The sequence below is a fragment of the Chroicocephalus ridibundus genome, chromosome 3 (assembly GCF_963924245.1).
Source record: "Chroicocephalus ridibundus chromosome 3, bChrRid1.1, whole genome shotgun sequence".
Taxonomy (NCBI): Eukaryota; Metazoa; Chordata; class Aves; order Charadriiformes; family Laridae; genus Chroicocephalus; species Chroicocephalus ridibundus.
The window spans coordinates 28,224,346-28,242,691 of NC_086286.1; the positions used below are offsets into that span (position 1 = coordinate 28,224,346).

The 18,346-nt window shown below is 45.7% G+C and overlaps 1 protein-coding gene across 1 annotated transcript; it reads right to left on the bottom strand.

Annotated features, from left to right (window-relative positions):
• Positions 1 to 1,930: 1,930 nt before the first annotated feature.
• PRPH2 (peripherin 2) lies at positions 1,931 to 12,029 on the bottom strand. Its single transcript, XM_063330976.1, has 3 exons — positions 11,444 to 12,029; positions 8,453 to 8,699; positions 1,931 to 2,167 (listed from the first exon to the last, which is right to left on the bottom strand). The coding sequence occupies exons 1-3, from the start codon at positions 12,022 to 12,024 to the stop codon at positions 1,931 to 1,933; spliced, it is 1,065 nt and encodes a 354-aa protein (XP_063187046.1). The 5' UTR covers positions 12,025 to 12,029.
• Between the last annotated feature and the right edge of the window lie 6,317 nt (positions 12,030 to 18,346).

Below are 18,346 nucleotides of genomic sequence, written 5' to 3' on the forward strand. Positions count from 1 at the left end.
GATAGGCTGTGGTGAATAGCAAGTTGGCTTGTACGGTCGTGCCCTTGTTCTAGTCACTCTTACGCACAAAAGAATAGAGTTGACTTTATAATTCGCTATCGTAACTAAAGTTAAAAGCTTTGACCAGCTTTGAAAAAGTGAAAGGATGCCACAAATACCTGTCAAAATCAAACCCTGGCGTGCAGATGGCTTGAAACAGCCTGGCCACCGAGATGTAGACTATGGCTTGAGGTATGGACGCGTCCCCGCGTGTCCCGCTGTGAGCTGGTCTGTCCAACCTAGACCGAGTTTGAACAAAAGCCAGAGGAGCTGAGGGCTGCTGGGGCAAGCGCACAAGTGATTAAGAATGAAAACTAACGGGCTGTGCAATGATTAGGCAGCTGCAAACACGGCTTCATTGGAAGACCGGCCAACAACCAGGTGGAAGGGACCTGCTGAGAAAACCCTCCCAGGTAGGCTGCAGAGGAGGAGAGCTTTTGCACAACCGAATTAAAAACAAATGTGGTGGCTGGCTCCTAGCTGAGGGACTGAGGTGTCCGCAATTGTTCGTGCAGGGGCTCGGGGCTTGCTCTGTCGGGTTTCTTTCCTTTTAGCTAATTTATCTGGCAGCTGCAGAAAAACTCAAGATGATGCGCTGTTCCCTCACTAGAGGCCACGCACCACAGCAGACTTTTTCCACGTCTTATTCCAACTTTGCATATGAGAAGAGGGTCCTCCAGCTACGACAGTATGTTTGGAGAGATGCAACATATGCAGAACGTGCCTTCCCTTTGACTTAAAAGATGTAATGAAGGGTGCCCAATCACTGATAAAGGAAAAGAAAAGTTGCAAAAATTTGCATGCTGGGGACTGATTTGAACTTACTTTTCCCTGGCCTCAAAGTTTGAGGCTTGAAGTACTTGCAGGTGAATGGTGTCCCTTTGCTAGGACCCTGGAAAACATTTAAAGTGTTACTTCTAAGTAACATTTTTTCTTTTTTTTTTTTTTTCTTGTTTTAAAAATAGTTGGGCTTGAATACTCTGGAGCAACCTATGAGACTACACACTTTTAAAAATGTCCAGAATAACCATAACTGGCACATACTCATAGCATTGATTCCGCCCACTGCAAGAGGAATCTTCTAAGCTTCTGCTTGTTTAAATACAAGGTGAAGCATAAGTCTACAACACGCTCGTTCAAGTTACACAGCCTGAAAAAAAAACCCTGAGAAACAAACCCCATAAATCTTACCTTAATGTCGTTTTCATGATACTTGTGTTGTTTCATTAAATTATAATTTTTGCTTAGTACATAAATTCTCAGCATAAATTTCCTTTTTTTTTTTTCTATGTACATCTTAAAAATACAGCAGAAAATACCATTGCTTATCACATTACCAAAAACCACATTATATTAGAGGTTTGTCAAAATACCTGTATACTAAGTTATATACAATTCTGGAGATCCTTCTTCCTTTTAGTTAGCAGTTAGTAACTGCTAACATGTTACTCCCCAGAAAACCAATCTCTTTGTCTTTAAAAGCCGAAGTACGTAAAGTATGCTGATAAAACAACTTGAGCAAAAAATATTCGCTTTTCAAAAATTCCACTTTTCATTTCAAAATAAGATGGAATGGATCACAGCGTGATGCCAGCAATTTTTTTTTTTTTTTTTTATTTTTTTAAACTACCTGTCCCTGATAAGGGACCACATGAATGTTGCAAGTCCTAGTGGGGTCACTTCCCCCAGAAGTTATGAATATGGTGTACTCACGTTGTGGATAAACGTATTATCCCAAGATGCACTATGTTGTATACTCCCATATGCAAAAAAAAAGCATGTGTAGAAATGTGTATTCTGATGGTTGATACATAGCTTTTAAAATGTAGATATTCACAATTCTCAGTTTTTTTTATTCCTCTCTGATAAAAAGTCCGCATCAATTAGAAGCTCAACTGACCGTTGTGATGGCTGGCGTCTTCCCACCTTCCTCTCCTTCGGCTCCTTCGCCATCTGCTTCCACCTGATTGAACTTACCAATCTTTTTCAAATTCTCCAGCGCAGACTTCAAAGTGTCTTTCAGGCTGTTCTCCAGGATCCACCCTTCACTTTCACATTCAGGGTCTTCGGGATTTGCGATGCTTTCCAGAGAGGTGTGTAGGAGACGCAAGCCAACCATCACCACCATCTGCGCCGTGCAATGGAAAAGACAGAGTGTGTCAGGCAAATTTTTGTAACCTTTATACCCTCGTCCACATCTTTGCCACCTTCTGCTATCAGCAGCCCGGGCTGCTGGTGTGAACAAAATCCCAATGGCGCCAAACAGACATGGTTTAAGAGCTGTGGGAATCCTCCAAAGGAGAGGAGATCCTGAGCAGCCTTCCCCTTTGGATGGCCAGGAGGGGTGAAGGAGAACTGGCAGGAGGAAAATGCCCCTTCACGAGTAGGAAAGGAAAGGGTGGAGGTCTGAAATGAGTGAGCAGCACGGAAAGCGGGACAGTTGATAAGCGATGAGTGGATGCATCAACTTACGAAGGAAGTACGTGAAACATCAGCCTTGTGCGGCCATGTGCACGAGGGGGCTTTCCACATACCCCCGTCACAGGGTAGATGCCTCCGGAGAGATTTTAATGAAACCTCTGCTCCTGTGCACTCAACGTCCGTAAAGCTATTTGTATGTGCAGCAACGTGCTCTGCCACTGCCCACTTAATTTCAGCTCTAAATATTTCTCCTTCACATTGACCTTCATATGTTTGGCAAGTATATTAACCTGTGGCAGGTATATTAATCTGATCAAGGAGACGTTAACGAATCAGCATCTGTGCAGAACAGAGCAGCATTAGGACTTGAGCCATCAGCTTGTCTACTTCAAATTCTGGTTTTGTTTTTTTATATAGGTATGTGCAAATAAGGACGGCAAGGCAGGAGGTGATCTGTATCTCTCACTGGTTCAATCTAAAACAGATTTCTGTTTCTGATAAAATATTTACCAGTCCCAGCAGCCCTGACTGAGACTCTTTCTACTGTACTATGCTCGTGTAACACCCTTGACACTGGCAACACCCCAAACCTGCCTCCAGAGAGAAAGAATGTTTTTAGCCAGTCTCCTGCCTTCTGACACTGTTCAGAACAATCTGACTTCCACCGTTGTGGTGCTTATGAAGAAAAGTGATTGATCTGTCACGTAGAGGAAGAAAGAAAAGGCAGCAGCCAGAAGAGCCAGCTTGATGAGGTGGTAGAGCAGGTGGCCAGGATAAAGCAGACGACTAATTTAGTCTTTTGTGCAGTAGGTGAAGCTAAGATCGAGACCGCTTGTTGTTGATAATGACCTCATAGGATTTGTTCTGTAGGGGAGGAAGGATGCCTCTGTTACCCTATTCAAATTCCCAAGGAAGGATTACCTCTGGACTTCCTAAACCCTAATGGTTAAAGAAGTCAGCATCCCCGTGTGCTGCTTACCTGGTGGCACAGCTGAGGCCCACGGAGAGCTTTCCTGGACATGCAAGGTGCTGCTTTCTGTTGAGGCTTTTGAACTAGAGCTGGAGGAAGCTTGCAAACTGTCATGCAGGATCACAGCATCGGGCAGATTTGAAGTTGGGATTCACCCACATAGTGTGGCCAATTGGAAAATTCACATCTGGCTTTTGGACTCACGGGACTGCTCAAGCATGTGCTTCTGTGGACTGTTCGTTAGCCTGTCTACCCTGGTCATCCTGCTTGTGTATGATCAGTGTCTCCAAACTCTTGGAAGACTAAAGGGTAACCATTAGATACACTTGAAATTTTCAGATGTTGATGTTTCTCTGTCTTCATTCAAAACCAGAAAGTGAAAAACACTGGTCCAACAAACAAGCTTCACCAAATACTTCCACATCCAAAGGCAAATTTTTGTCCTGTTCAACATAAGAATGCGTGACTTGCAATACCTTTGTCCTCAAAGAAGTCTCTAATGGCCCTGAATCTGGAAATAGTCTCATTTTGTTGTGGATCTGCCCAATACCATGGTGACTTAAATCAGTTGAAGACCTATTCTATAGAGGTCACAAAAAGCAACAGATCACATCACACTAGTCTTGGGATTTAAAGCCTTTGACACCTTCCTTTCAATCTGAGCCCCAGTTCTACTGCTCTCAGTCATGACACTAGTATCTTTCATATTGATTGCTGTGGCAAGTAAGGATTAATAGGACTGGACACAAAAGATGGCCTCCACTTTGCTCTCTGCTTGTGCTACCTCACTGCATGTCAGCAGGACCTTTTTTTTGTGACTGACTTACTAAGTCCCACTATTTGAAAGCAGAATTAGCTGTATTTACAGGCTTCCTGGAAGGCTCTAAGTCACTAAATATGGTCGTGCTTTAAAAAAGGAAGCTGTTTGTGCAGAAGAGAGCAGCTGACCTGCCCTCGGATGAGATTCTGTGACGTTTTCTCTCAGTTTTAAGACTTTATTTTCTTAAAAATTTTGCTCAGAAAGATTTTGGGTCCCTGGGGCTGAGATTTCCTAAAAGCAATGCAAAATGTTCAGGCTGTCATCACCTCCACTGACCTGAGCCTGCCTTCTCTGCTGGGTGAGAAGAGAATCAGCATCTGGAGACAACTATCTGGTAAATTAGTCCATCTCCTATATGATAGCATAGAGCCTTGGACCATCAGTTTTGCTGAAGTCCTGCACTGTGGAAGGAACAACCCCGTGTACCAGTATATGCTGGGCGTGACTGGCTGAAAGCAGCTTGGCAATAAAGGGTCTTGGGGTCCTCGTGGACACCAAGTTGAACACGAGCCAGCAATGTGCCCCTGTGGCAAAGAAGGCGAATGGTATCCTGGGCTGCATTAGACAAAGTATTGCCGGCAGATTGAGGGCAGTGATTCTTCCTCCCTACTTGGCACTGGTGAGGCCACAGCGGGAGTGCTGTGTCCCGTTCTGGGCTCCTCACTACAAGAGAGACGTGGGCATAGTGGAGGGACTCCAACAAAGGGCCACTGAGATGATGAAGGGACTGGATGGAGCACCTCTCCTGTGTGAAGAGGCTGAGACAGCTGGGAACGTTCAGCCTGGAGAAGAGAAGGCTCAGGGCAGATCTTATCAATCTATATATAAACACCTGAAGGGAGGGGTAAAGAAGATGGAGCTGGGCTCTTTTCGGTGGTGCCCAATGGCAGGACAAGAGACAATGGGCACAAACTGAAACACAGGAGGTTCCCTGTGGAAATTAGGAAACACTTTTTTGCTGAGAGGGTGACCGAGCACTGGCACGGGTTGCCCAGAGATTCGTTCGAGTCTCCCTCCTTGGAGATATTCAAAAGCTGTCTGGCCATGGTCATGGGCAACCAGCTCCAGGTGGCCTGCTTGAGCTGTGGGGCTGTGGGCAAGATGACCACCAGAGTCCCTGCCAACCTCAACCAGTCTGTGACTCTGAATTGTAGACCTGTACTTAAACACAATCCAGCAGAGAAGGCCTCGGCACCAAGGTCACAAAGCTAGCCCTGATGAGTGATGGTTTCCCCGGCCAAACTGTCATGAAAACTCTTGTCGTTTTACAGCAACTTTAAAGTGTCAGGAAGAATAAGGCCACTGTGTTTCTCCAGGACTGGCTGTGGGCAGACTGGTCTGGTGCATCCCCCCGCACGCCCAGCCCCTCCATCTGTGCCAGCAGAGCAAACTGTGTCCGTCTGGAGCATCCCTGCTGCCTGTGGGCTGGGTTGGAAGATCATTGTGGGAGTTCACTCGTACTGTTCAGTGCATCAGAGAGAGTTTACTCTCCAGCGCGTGATGTGCAATGCACCTCCTGCTCCTGTCTCACTGTTCTCCTGGGTTCCCACCTCCTGGAGTTCAGTGCTGGGCTCCCTCTCTGGCACCACATGTGAGATGAATCTCAGGGTCGCGGCCACTGCGGTACCTGTGACCTATCGAGAGCCACATGTTTATACAGGTGAAGGACCTGGAGCATCTAGGGAACCAGCTGCTGCCCTCGCTTCCTTTTGAAATTCTCTATTCAGGGCACCCTTGGACCCTCCATTTCCTCTTCGCTGGCTGAGGCAGGTCAAGAAGAGAGCTAGGCTGGCTCCGCTTGACCTTCTGCAGCAAAGCCCATCTGTTTGCCAGGGTTTAGCCTGAGGCGGCTTAGCTAGAGCATGGGGTGATCTTTTTTTGTCACCCTCATGACCGGTTGTCCCTCATGGGAAGCCTACAGCTTTTGCTAGTAAAAGCGGCGTGTGGATAATAATGTATTTATTTTCAAAAAATACGACACACTACTTTTTTTTCAAACAGAAGTTTTGATACTTCAAAATAGATTCATTCCTCCTTGCACCTAATATGGAAACGTTAAACCCAAATGGCCTTCCCTGAGGTCCCTACACCCATTTGGCATGCGATTTTTTTTTTTTTTTTTTTTTTTCCACGAAAAGTGACAGCTGCGATGAGTGTTTCCCTCCGTGCCCTGTCCCCCTTCCCACACCTCTGTACCACCAACCCGGCTGGAAAGCATCCTCCGCCGGCCCCCAGAAGGGCTTTGCTGGGGAGGTTGCTGTGGCCGTGCCGCTGGCGGGAGTTCCTGTTGTCCCCGGGTGCAAAGCAAACCAGGGCGCTCCTTTGCTTTTGCACTTCCCCGTAATTTCTCAGCAAGCCACTCCACGGGAAAATGAGAAGCACGGAGCCAGCACGCTAAATCCCCGCTGGGTCCCACCCTGGTCGGATCGTCGTCTTACTTGGCCAGGGGTCGGGACCTCTGCCGCGCTCCTACTCGATATAAAATTGTTTCCTACCCTGATTGCGATTTAAAGAAAGCGGTTATGTTTCAAAGGGAGGCTAAATTAATGTCTGCTTCCTGCGTTGCTTCCTTCCTTCAAAGTTTGCCTTAAAAGTGGAGGGAGTTTTGAGACCCAAATCTGGACCCTTTATGGCAGAATATCAGGCGAGTCATAAATATTCAGGAGGGCCCAATTAATGTAACCCAGGGTTGTGATATTTCTTTAAAGCTTTGCCCTGAGAGTCCTCTGATTGCCTGAAGAAAAATTCACCTTGTATTTTGAAAAAGACAAAGGGGAAAAGAGAAGATCATATTTCTTATTATGCCACAGGTTGGAAAAAGTACCCGGGTGTACTTTGAAGAGTTAGAATTAAATACTGCATTTTAATCACTGCTATTAATGTTAACGTATCACTACCATTAATCTCCTACAAGTCAGCAGAGGTACGTTACGGGTTCCAAGTCATGATTTTTCGCAGCTAGCGTTAGTATTTCTGTGCATTTTTCCCCTGAGTTTTTTTTAATTTCCTTTGGAGCAGTTATTTTCAAAATAACACAACATGAAGTAGTTTTATGATATATTTTTTTTTTTCAGTTCATGGATTGTCTGGGGAGGTGTTTGTTTTCTAAAAAGCACCTTCATTCCTGGAAGGGCGTGGGCCAGTGCTTGTATCAAAACTTAACGCATTGTTTAGGTTTATCAAAATATAATGCATCTTTTAGGTTTATGCAAATTTTTAAGAAGCCAGCTGAATCATAAGGCAATGCCATTTGCAGCAGCTGTTTCAAGGGTTAAAAAGGGTCTCCGTGTCGCACAGCGAGCTGCCCCCTCCCTGTCGGCCATCGGGTCCTGCTCTACCTCCACACCCCCCGCCTCACACGCCGGCTCTCGTGCCACTGCCGTCTCCGTGTGTTAATATTGATCAAACACCCCGGCTAGAGAATTGGCCATCTCCCAGAGGCAGAAGGACATGTTTGCCTTGCATCGAATGGATGGTATTTTAGCAGCAAAGCTGCACTTTGGGCAGTGGTACCCACAAACACCTACAGTGGGCAGCATCTGCACCTGTTTGCGTGCACACTGTGGTTTTGGGAAGCAGAATAAAATAAAATTAATCCACCTGCTTCACCTAAACCACTTCTTGTGTCCAAAACCAGTGATGGAGCTGATGAAGGACCTTAAACCAAATGCTGCCCTGAAGCTGGAGACTGCGCGTGGCTCCAGGTCTTATTTTCATCAGCACATAAAGCCCTTAATTGCACTTTCTGTCCCACAAATTACTGCCATCTCTTTCTGACGTGCCGCTTTGCGCACTTTTCATTCACCACTAATGGTGACGCACATAAAATTAACGCATCTGGACAGCTGAGCCCTCCCACACCCTTCCCTGCTCAGCACCCTGCATTTGGCACAAAATCGGTCCTTTTTTCCCCTCTTGCTGTGGGGATACTTGAGGCTCTGGCAGGACTACTCTGAAGGGGGGGTCTGCAATCTAACCCCCATCCCGTGCTTCCCAGCTGTGTCTCCGGCCCGGGACCTTTCAGGCCTTACGTAGATGGTCACTATTAGATGTTTTCTCAGCCAAAGAAGGACGGCGGACAGTTTATTTTAAATAGATCTGATATTTAACTTGGAAGCCCATGCTGAAAAATGCTCTGCTCCTCTGGACCTGGCGCTTCAGCACAGCATGGCCTGGGGGGGGAGGGGGGGGGAGAGGGTTACCTCAAAAAGCCAGACGAGGAGGACGACGGCGCCCATGGAGCTCATCATGCTGCTGTAGTAGTGCAGGAGGGCTTCCCGGCAGCCGCGGCGCCAGAGGTTGAGCTCCTCCGTTTGGTAGTCGTAGCTGTAGTGAGCCGAGTTGTTGGTGACCTGGTACTGGATGCAGGGTCTCGGGGAGCTGGGGTTGCAGCAGCTGAAAGGGACGCCGTCCACCAAGTACCTTCCGTCCACATTGCTTTTGATCCGACTACGGGCAAGGGCAGAAGGAAGCGTGAATACACACAGACACATTTAAAGATATATATATGGAGCATACCGGAGCAAACTTGGATAAGAAAGGAAATCAAAGAGAGCGTGGATCTTCTACCGTTCCTCCTGGCCATGCCATTTCTCCGCATCCCCTGTGTATTTAGCGGCGTTTGTCCCGGTTGTTTTTCCTCTCTGAAATCCTTTTCTATGTCAAGGCTACACTGAGTCTATAATTAACTTTTCATGATGGAAATGCACCCTCTTGGGTCACTTCTTCAAAGAAATGAATATTTAAGAAAAGCAAATGGCAGAGAGAAAGTTCAGGAGGGGCGGTCATAAAAGAGGGATCACAGCATAGTTAGGGAGATGTTGAAGGTGACCTGAGCTTGGAAAAGGACCCACAACAACCTTAGTACCCACTATACCCAGCTAGACCATTGATCCAGCAAACCTAACAGCTTCTCTTTGAGGATAATAGCTCCGGGAAGGGGTTACACATTTATTCTTGGCTTGGGAAGGTAGGCAGTATTTAAAACGTAAAATGGGCTTCAGCAACAGGATGTTGAAAAATTTCTGAAATCCTTGCAGGAGCTCCCCAACTCCATAAACAGCCATTTAGTCTGGTGCCTTAGGAGATGAGAGATGCTTAGAAGGCAAATAGTTCCACTGGCACTGCAGAAAACGACTACAAAAAGAGGACTGCAACTCTAACAAACGTCATTTTGCTTAGAAAATGACGGAATGGAGAGCCCCAGTGATCTAGAAAGGTGAAAAAAAAAACCCTGAGAGTAGGTTGTAGCATTCTATGTGGATATTTTAAAATTGAGTCAGGGAGAGAGAAGTGATTGCAACAGCCTGGTGAAGGAAAATTCCACTTTGCGGTCGTGACCTAAATATATCTAAATGCCAAGTGCAGTTGAGGTTTTATCTCTAGATGTAAAGTGTGCTCTGCGTTGGGTCTAATTCCCATTGATGTGTAAATGCTCCACCAGTTTCAGAGAGATTGGATCAGGCCTCTGCTCTACAAATAATATAAAAATCACATTGCAGGGGGACGGACTCCCACCTTCGCTGGAATTAAGGAGAACTTTGCTATTGACTTCAAAGGGACGAAAATATCCCACCAGGAATACGAGCAGAGTTTGTGCACCACTGCGCAGTTCAAACCCTGAATTCACTCATTAACATACGTTTGTGGATTTTTAATGCCCTATTTCCTGCCTCAGTAGTACAAAGAAATTGCCCCAGGTCTCAGCCCCAAACAAGACATCATTTATTAAGGACAATATAACCTTGTTTTCCCTGCGTGCTTTGCCCTTCCACTGCTGCTGGATTAAGTTACAGCTCTCAAATCTCCACATAATGCTGGCAAGGTGAACTTATTATGTTTTCAAGTAGTTATTTATACCCATGGGCATACCTTCGCAATGCAAATACTCCCTTATTAAATAGCGAATGTATTTATTTGTTACAACCCCCGCAGAGCAACGGGTTAAGCCTGTCACAGTTTTCACTACGAAGTCCCAGTTCAGAATCGCAAAAACAACCCGACCACCCAACAAGTCTAAACAATACGCAGAGAGACATGCACAACTGAAATACTGTTTACACAGTCAGGCAGGGATCCCACGAGATACACAAAGTCCTTTTCAAAATTAATTCAGATGTTTTTAACGCGGGCAGTACATTTAAAAAGCAGATTGCTTCCAGTTTACAAGACCCTTTGGGCAGCCACAGAGTATGAACGTTAACCAGCGACGTTCACAAAGAACTCTGAATAACGATCTCTTCCCCCGATGCTTAATCTATTAAAAGGTTGTGGGCATTTATGCTCAATGCTTATTTTTTAATTTCAAAAGTTCGTTTGTTCCCATGTTTATTTTTTGACTTGCGCTTACTGCGCCTAACCTGATTTTGAGATTACTGCCTCTTTAGGCACTGACATCAGAGCCATTACGGTGTTTCTCATCAACAGTCTGTTCTGGTTTGTATAGAGGAAACTAGTGCTGTTTTCATGTAAGATTTTAAAAAAATTAGGCACAAGCATATATATTGAGCATGTTTTTATACGGGAGAGAACATAAAATGCATTTGGCTGCACTGGGCATTGCATGAAGCTGGGAACGTCAAGCTAGGGTGCTGACGGCTCAATATTGTCACACAATCCATTGAATGAATATAAAAATAAAATTCTAAAACTGAGGGATTTAAAACACATGAGTTATCGGTAAAGCTTTACTGTTTCTATTTGTTTCCATGAGATTGCTTAATTGCCAATGTCTAAAGTGGCGTTTTAAAAGTGCTGTCAGCAGTATATATCCAGGGAGGTCTTTTTTTAGGAACTTAATAAGTCCCATTGAAATCTGCTTTAGGAATAGTGATGTTCTCACATTCCCCTGTCGATTTTGGGAGTAGGTACGTGTGGCTCAACGTAAGGGGTTTATAAAGAGGTAAAAGGGATTAGAAATTATTATTGTAAGTCTGTCTACATTGCACTGCATAAGAGTGAGAATTGTATTTTAGTGCGTTATATTTTATGGTCTGGATAATGCTAGAGGAATTTGCCAGGGGAGGAAGCAATCTAGCTGAACGTTTGGGATGCTCATTAAGCAAAAGCAGAGAAAACCCCCGTTTTATACAACCCCCCCTCCAGTCAGTGCCTGTTTCGATGTACAGTTCTTTAGTACGACACTGATCAACTAGTTTGATACCATGCGATACGAACCCCACTAAGTCACTTACTCTTTCACTTCTTTGGAGCTGAAGTCCAGGTATCTGTTGCTGATCCACTGAATTTCGAACCAATCTTTGAAGCCGTTGTTCCCACAGCATTTGAACTCAATTTGGAGCATGTCAATGGTCTTCTTCATGAAGCACCTTCCGGGGGTGTCTGTGTCCCGGTAGAACTTCATGCTGTTCTTGAGCCCCTGGGCCAGTGTGCTCTCCAGAGAGCCCCGCATGAGAAAGCAAATCAGAGCAACGAAGAAAATGAGTATGTTAAAGAAGAAACACAGTGCCAGGTAAGGTTTCAGCAAAGGCTTCCACTTGGCAAATTTAGTGGGATCCAAAGAATCGTAACAAATTTTGCCAGCAAAACCATTGAAGGCGCAGGATAATATACCCATCAATATCAAAGAATTGGGCACAAAGTGGCTTTCAGAATTGTCCATCACTTCGCTTCGCTTCCGGAGTTCAATTTTGAGGAACAACCCCATACTAAAAACAATGATTCCAGCAAACACTGAAAACCAGTTCATGAGCCATAGTCCCTGGGCTAGTTTTACCCTTTTCTTCTGGTTGAATTTAACTTTCAGCAGTGCCATCTTCGTAATGGGAGATGTTGGAAGATTTCACAGCCTGGATCCCTCTTCTCGGCGTAAGCAACTGGAGGAAGAACCATTCAGGCGTTGGAAGAGACCCCGAACGGCACGGTGGGAAGCGAGCCACTGCACGGTCCTTCCATCTTGAGCTCCCCCGCTTAGGATTCAAGCAAGTAAAATATTCAAAGACCCCAATTAACAATTTCACATTAGTGAGAATAATGGGCAATTAGCACCTACAACTATTTCTGGTGGTTCCTTCCAAGCAAAGGAGAAACAGTCTCAAGGTTTCAAATGATTTGATCTGGATCCGCAAGACGTCATTCTAATACCTTTAATCATTTGATCCAATTTGGAGAAATGTCTGTCAACAGATGAGTAGAAATAATCCCTCATTTTACTATTTAGTAGATTTGTGCTTTCTTATGATAGGCTGCTGGGCAGAACGTGAAAACCCAGAGATATAAAAAGATCTTTGTTGCCAGAACAATATGGATCCTTTGAGGAAAAAAGAAGAGGGCTCCGAGATAAAAAAGGCTGCTTGAATACAAAAATATACTTCCCCTACGTGATCCTGATTTATCCATATCTACAGCCAAAAACACCTTTCTAGTCTTTATCCTTCTGTGTTGACCCGAGATGACATCCTGTGGCTTATGTGTTCTGGAAACAGATAAGAGTGTAGTTTACAGTGACCTAAAAAACCTAAGCTTGGCATTTTCTATTTACTTCCTGGGCTTGTACCATCTCTGAGCCTTGGCAGGAGAGAAGAAGAAAGGAAAAGTTTAGAGAAACTCAATGAATAAACACCAGCCTCACATCTAGAGGTGCTTTTATAAAAAGTGAGCTGGCATGAGCAGCTTACTGGATAATTACTGGGCCAGGGAGGGGAGCGGGGCTGCCCAAGGAGACCCGGGAGCTTACACCAGGGAGGAATTTGACCCAGCGGCTGGGGAGGGACCCTTGGGCTGCTGTCACCAGCCACCCCAGGGTTCCTGGGGTCTGCTGAGGGATCTGCAGCCTGGCTCTGCTTTCACGCTGTAGCGGGCAGAAAAGGACAGATGCAACCCCCTCCTTCAGCGGTGTCTTCCCTCCTTATGCCGCACAGCTGTTTTGGGCAAGCAGGGATGCTGGGCATCTGCTGTTTCCAGTGCTTTGGGAGTTTTACTCACTCTGAAATATCACCTCCTGCTCCCCCCTGGCCCCACAGATGTTCCAAACTATTGTGAAAGTCCTGCGCTGGCCCACCACCTGCTGCAGAAATGCAAAATTAGCCTCGGGCAACCTTGAGCAATGCAAAATTAACCTGCAGGTGTGCGAGGGTGTGGGTGCTAATGCCGCAGGTGAGAAAGGAGCATCCCCAGGAGAGGGATAGGGAGGCTCTGTCCCGACCCAAGCCAGCCTGACCTGCTGCTGGCTGAGTGCCCTGGGGGCATCCTCTAGTGGCTGCCAGCAGTGCGGTGCACCAGCCTCGAGGGAAAGGTGAAGGGACCTGCCCAGGAGGAAGGCAAGTGCGGAAAATAATAATTAGTACAAAAAAATGTAGCGAAAAATAGTATTTTGATAGTCTGCTGCTGTGCGGTACCATGGGTGCTGCTCAGTTCCTGTTTGAGATCCTGGAACGCTGGAGGCCTCTTCAGTAAGGACAAAGGCTCTCAAGCTGCTACTTTTTCCTGTGCTAATGGAAGGTTTTTGCGATGGACCTTTCCTGGCCCATCCGGGCACTATTGCAGTGACCTGGAGAGCAGCCGGTCACTGGGGTTTCCCTAAAGTAAGCCTGGCTGTCAGCCCTGCTGCTGCCCTGGAAGGTGAAGGGTGGGTGTGTAAGAGGAAAGGAGGAAGGCACTTATCCATCGGGGACTATTCTCTCTGCTTGCCATGAAGTGGATGAGAAGTGCTGTTTCTTGGGAGAGCCTCTTAAGTATTTTTGTGCAATAAGCCATAGCACTGAAATAACATCTCTCCTGGCTTCTCGGCAAAATACCCCATAATTCTGCCGTGCATGTTACCACGTTTCGCTGACTCCTCCAGGGCTCAGTTAGGAAACACAAGATAGCTTGGAGGGTGCATATATCTGACAGCCTGAAGTTAATTCTACGTAAGTGACCTTGAAACTATTTCTTTTCTTGTCAGTGATGAGAGTGAAACTCTAGTTAGCGTGCAAAAGAATTTTCTATCAGGTCTGTGGATCACGAGGATATACAGAGAAATATGTTCTGCATATTCCGTACAATTAATAGGACAAGAAATAGTAAATCTGCCCACAGCAGATGTAAGCCTGGTGCTGTGCTGGATATGGGGAAATCTGTATTCAGGAGCACAGATGACAGTCTAAATATGCGCTGCCTTAATAATTTAGCATTCAGATGTCCACGACAAATCTGATGCAGCAAAACCATGTCATTGTATACACTAGGGTGTTTCCTGTTAATTCAGGAATAAAAATAGTGAAATAGAACATGCAGCATATGCTTCAGAGCTCACTGATCCCTCCAAATTTACTCTTCCCTTTAAACAAAGGTTTAATAAATCATTCCTAAATAGATAGTGTTTTCTGGGAGATTATCAGTGACCCACCTGATGCTCAGGAAGGGACACCCAGGTACTAATTAGACCTTTAAGACTTCAGGTGGTACCTTTAAAGTCATCACAGAGGGCAAGTGACACAACAGAAACAACCCAGATCTGGAAATCTGCTGTTTATTTAAGTAGTTTCAATAGTTCAACACCAGCTGGGGAACTACAGTGGCAAAAACTACCCACCTATCAAGTTAACTCATCAGGCCTGGAAGCTTTAAAGGGGATTGCTGACATTAAATCATACGCTATACCTGAGAATCACGCACTATACCTGAAGGAAGGGGGTGCTTCCTTCAAAAAGGAAGTTAATGCTTTTAGAAGTGGGGATTTAATGCTTCCTGCTTCTCCCTGATGTAGAACTGACAAACCTTGTGCGAGCTTCAGCACAAACTGATCACTGAGGGCTGTCCCAAGCAGAGCGACCTGAGGAAGAAGGTGGTTACGGGGGATCATCACAAACTGTTTTGGGGTGTGGACAGTACAAAAAAGAAAACTAGTTTTGCCTGGCATCTGCTTTTCTTGTAAATCTTTATCTTGGCTGGGATTCGCCTTTCATTGGGCAGACTTACAACTGCTTTCTACTTCAAACAGAAAACGTTGGAACTGATCCATAGCAGACAAAAGCTAATTGCAGCAGGGATGCTTGAGTTAATGGTCTCCTCAGAGGTTGCAATTTAACTCAAATGTATAATTCATATGCCATTTCTGAGGAAAAAAAAAAGTTAGAATAAAATATTCAAATGATTATTGATCTGATAGAACTCAGCATGAAGGTGTTCAAATTCAAAATACTGTTAAAAAATGTAATTTATATGGATAACAATGCAATATCGATACCTTTACGAAGAGCTATGCCTGCTAACCTAAAAATAAGCCACAAACTTGCCAGTTAATGTTATGAGGGAGGAAAAAGTTGGTTTTAATACAAACAATTCAAGCAGGTATTTGCTATACAGTCTGCTGCCCAGTCCGGGACTAATTGTGTTCCTTTCACCTCCAGGAATATGAGATATAAAAGGCGAATTCCATTTATGTAGGTATATCCTACGTGCCTAAACTATGGAAATACTCTTAGTTGGCAATAATTTCTTGACCCAATCTTTTTTTCACACTGCTCTGTGGAACATGTGGCCTTCTTGGGTTCTTTTTTGTTTCCTTAGAAATGGTTAGGTTTCATTGCAAGGATGAAACTCAAATGAAAGAAGGAAGTTTACAGCATGTGGAAAAAGGGACTGTCCACTTGGGAGGAATACAGGAATGTTGTCAGAGTATGCAGAGATGCAGTAAGAAAGGCTAAGGCCCACTTGGAATTAAATCTGGCAAGGGATGTCAAGGACAACAAGAGCTTCTTCAAGTACATCAGTACCAAAGGAAGACTGGGAAAAATGTGGGCCTGCTGCTGAATGAGGTGGGTGCCCTGGTGACTGAGGATGCAGAGAAGGTGGAGTTACTGAATGCCGCCTTTGCTTCAGTGTTTACTGGTAAGGCCGGCCCCCAGGAATCCCAGACCCTGGAGGTAAGAGAAACAGTCTGGAGAATGGAAGATTTTTCCCTTGGTTGAGGAGGATCAGCTTGGAGATCATTTAGGCAAATTCAACACGCTCACAAGTCCACGGGCCCTGATGGGATGCACCCATGAGTGCTGAGGGAGCTGGCAGATGTTATTGCTAAGCCACTCTCTGTCATCTTTGAAAGGTCCTGGAGAACAGGAGAGATGCCTGAGGACTGGAGGAAAGCCAATGTCACTCCTGCCTTCAAAAAGGGCAAGAAGGAGGACCCAGGAAACTACAGGCCAGTCAGCCTCACCTCCATCCCTGGAAAGATGATGGAACAGCTCGTTCTGGGTGTCATTTCTAAGCATGTAGAGGAAGAGAATATTATCGGGAATGGTCAACATGGATTCACCAAGGGGAAATCATGCTTCACCGATCTGATAGCCTTCTATGACAGCATGACTGGCTGGGTAGATGAGGTGAGAGCAGTGGATGTTGTATACTTGGACTTCAGCAAGGCTTTTGATGCTGTTTCCCATAAAATCTTCATAGGTAAGCTTAGGAAATGTGGGTTAGATGGGTGGACAGTGAAGTGTATTGAGAACGGGATGAATGGTAGAGCTCAGAGGGTTGTGATCAGCAGCGCAGAGTCCAGTTGGAGGCCTGTAATTAGCAGTGTTCCCCAGGGGTCAGTACTGGGTCCGGTCTTGTTCAACATATTCATCAATGACCCGCATGAGGGGACAGAGTGTACCCTCATCAAGTTTGCTGATGGCACAAAACTGGGAGAGGAGTGGCTGACACACCGGAATGCTGTGCCACCGTTCAGTGAGACCTGGACAGGCTAGACAGTTGGGTGGAGAGGAACCTAATGGAGTTCAACAAGGGCATTTAGGGTCCTGCAACTGGGGGAGAATAACCCCACGCACCAGTACAGGTTAGGGGTTCACCTGCTGGAAAGCAGCTCTGTGGAGGAGGACCTGGGAATCCTGGTGGACAAGAAGTTGACCATGAGGCAGCAATGTGTCCTTGTGGCCAAGAAGGTCAATGGTCTCCTGGGGCTCATTAAAAAGAGCGTGGCCAGCAGGTCAAGGGAGGTCATCCTCCCCCTCTACTCTGCCCTGGTGAGGCCACATCTGGAGTACTATCTCCAGCTCTGGGCTCCCCAGTTCAAGAAGGACAAGGAACTGCTGGAGAGAGTCCAGTGGAGGGCTATGAATATGGTCAAGGGACTGGAACATCTCTCTTGTGAGGAAAGACTGAGAGACCTGTGTCTGTTTAGCTGGAGAAGAGAAGACTGAAAGGGGAGCTCATCAATGCTTATAAATATCTAAAGGGCAGGTGTCAAGAAGATGGGGCCAGACTCTTCTCAGTGGTGCCTGGTGACAGGACAAGGGGCAACTGGCACAAACTGGAACACAGGAAATTCTGTCTCAACATAAGGAAAAATTTCTTTGAGGGTGGCAGGGCACTGGAACAGGCTGCCCAGAGAGGTGGGGGAGTCTCTGTCTCTGGAGACATTCAAAACCAGCCTGGACGCGTTCCTGTGCAACCTGCTCTAGGTGACCCTGCTCTGGCAGGGGGTTTAGACTAGCTGGTCTCCAAACGTCCCTTACAACCCCTATCGTTCTGTGATGAAGATGTCTGGTTTTGCCTATGATAGGAAGTTATTGTGTAGAGGTAAGAGGGTTTTTTATGCACTCTAGTTCATGGTTTGGCTTGCATTTGTAACTGTGTGGCGTGTACAGGGACACTCCTGAGGAACAACGTGATAAAATGGCTGAACCACATGATTAACAGGTGGAGAAAGGTCTGATTTATGACATTTTTTTCCCACTTACATGTACACAAGTAACTTGGTGGGCTACTGTTTTTGTGGCATGTGAAGTGACTGCAGGTCCTGAGCCTGGAAACAGAGGCAAGTGGCTAAATTCACTCCTTTGGTTGTTGTATACCCTGGGGAGGGTGATGTGATCCGCTGGACCCCATGGCTCCTAAACTACACTGGGGCACGCTGTGGGGTTTTTAGTGTGGTTTTCCTCTGCGTAGTTCCCAGCATTTCAGCCATCCTCATTCAGTGTGGCTAACGTGTTCAGAAAACAGTTTTAATTTGACCCCTGAGATGCTCTTTATGAGTATTTGCTTGTATTACTGTGATGCCTAGAGTGTAGTGTTCACTGCTGAAAGAATGAGAGTTATAAATCAATGTTTGTACTAGCAGAAACAGGAAAAAATATGTTGGGAATTGAAAG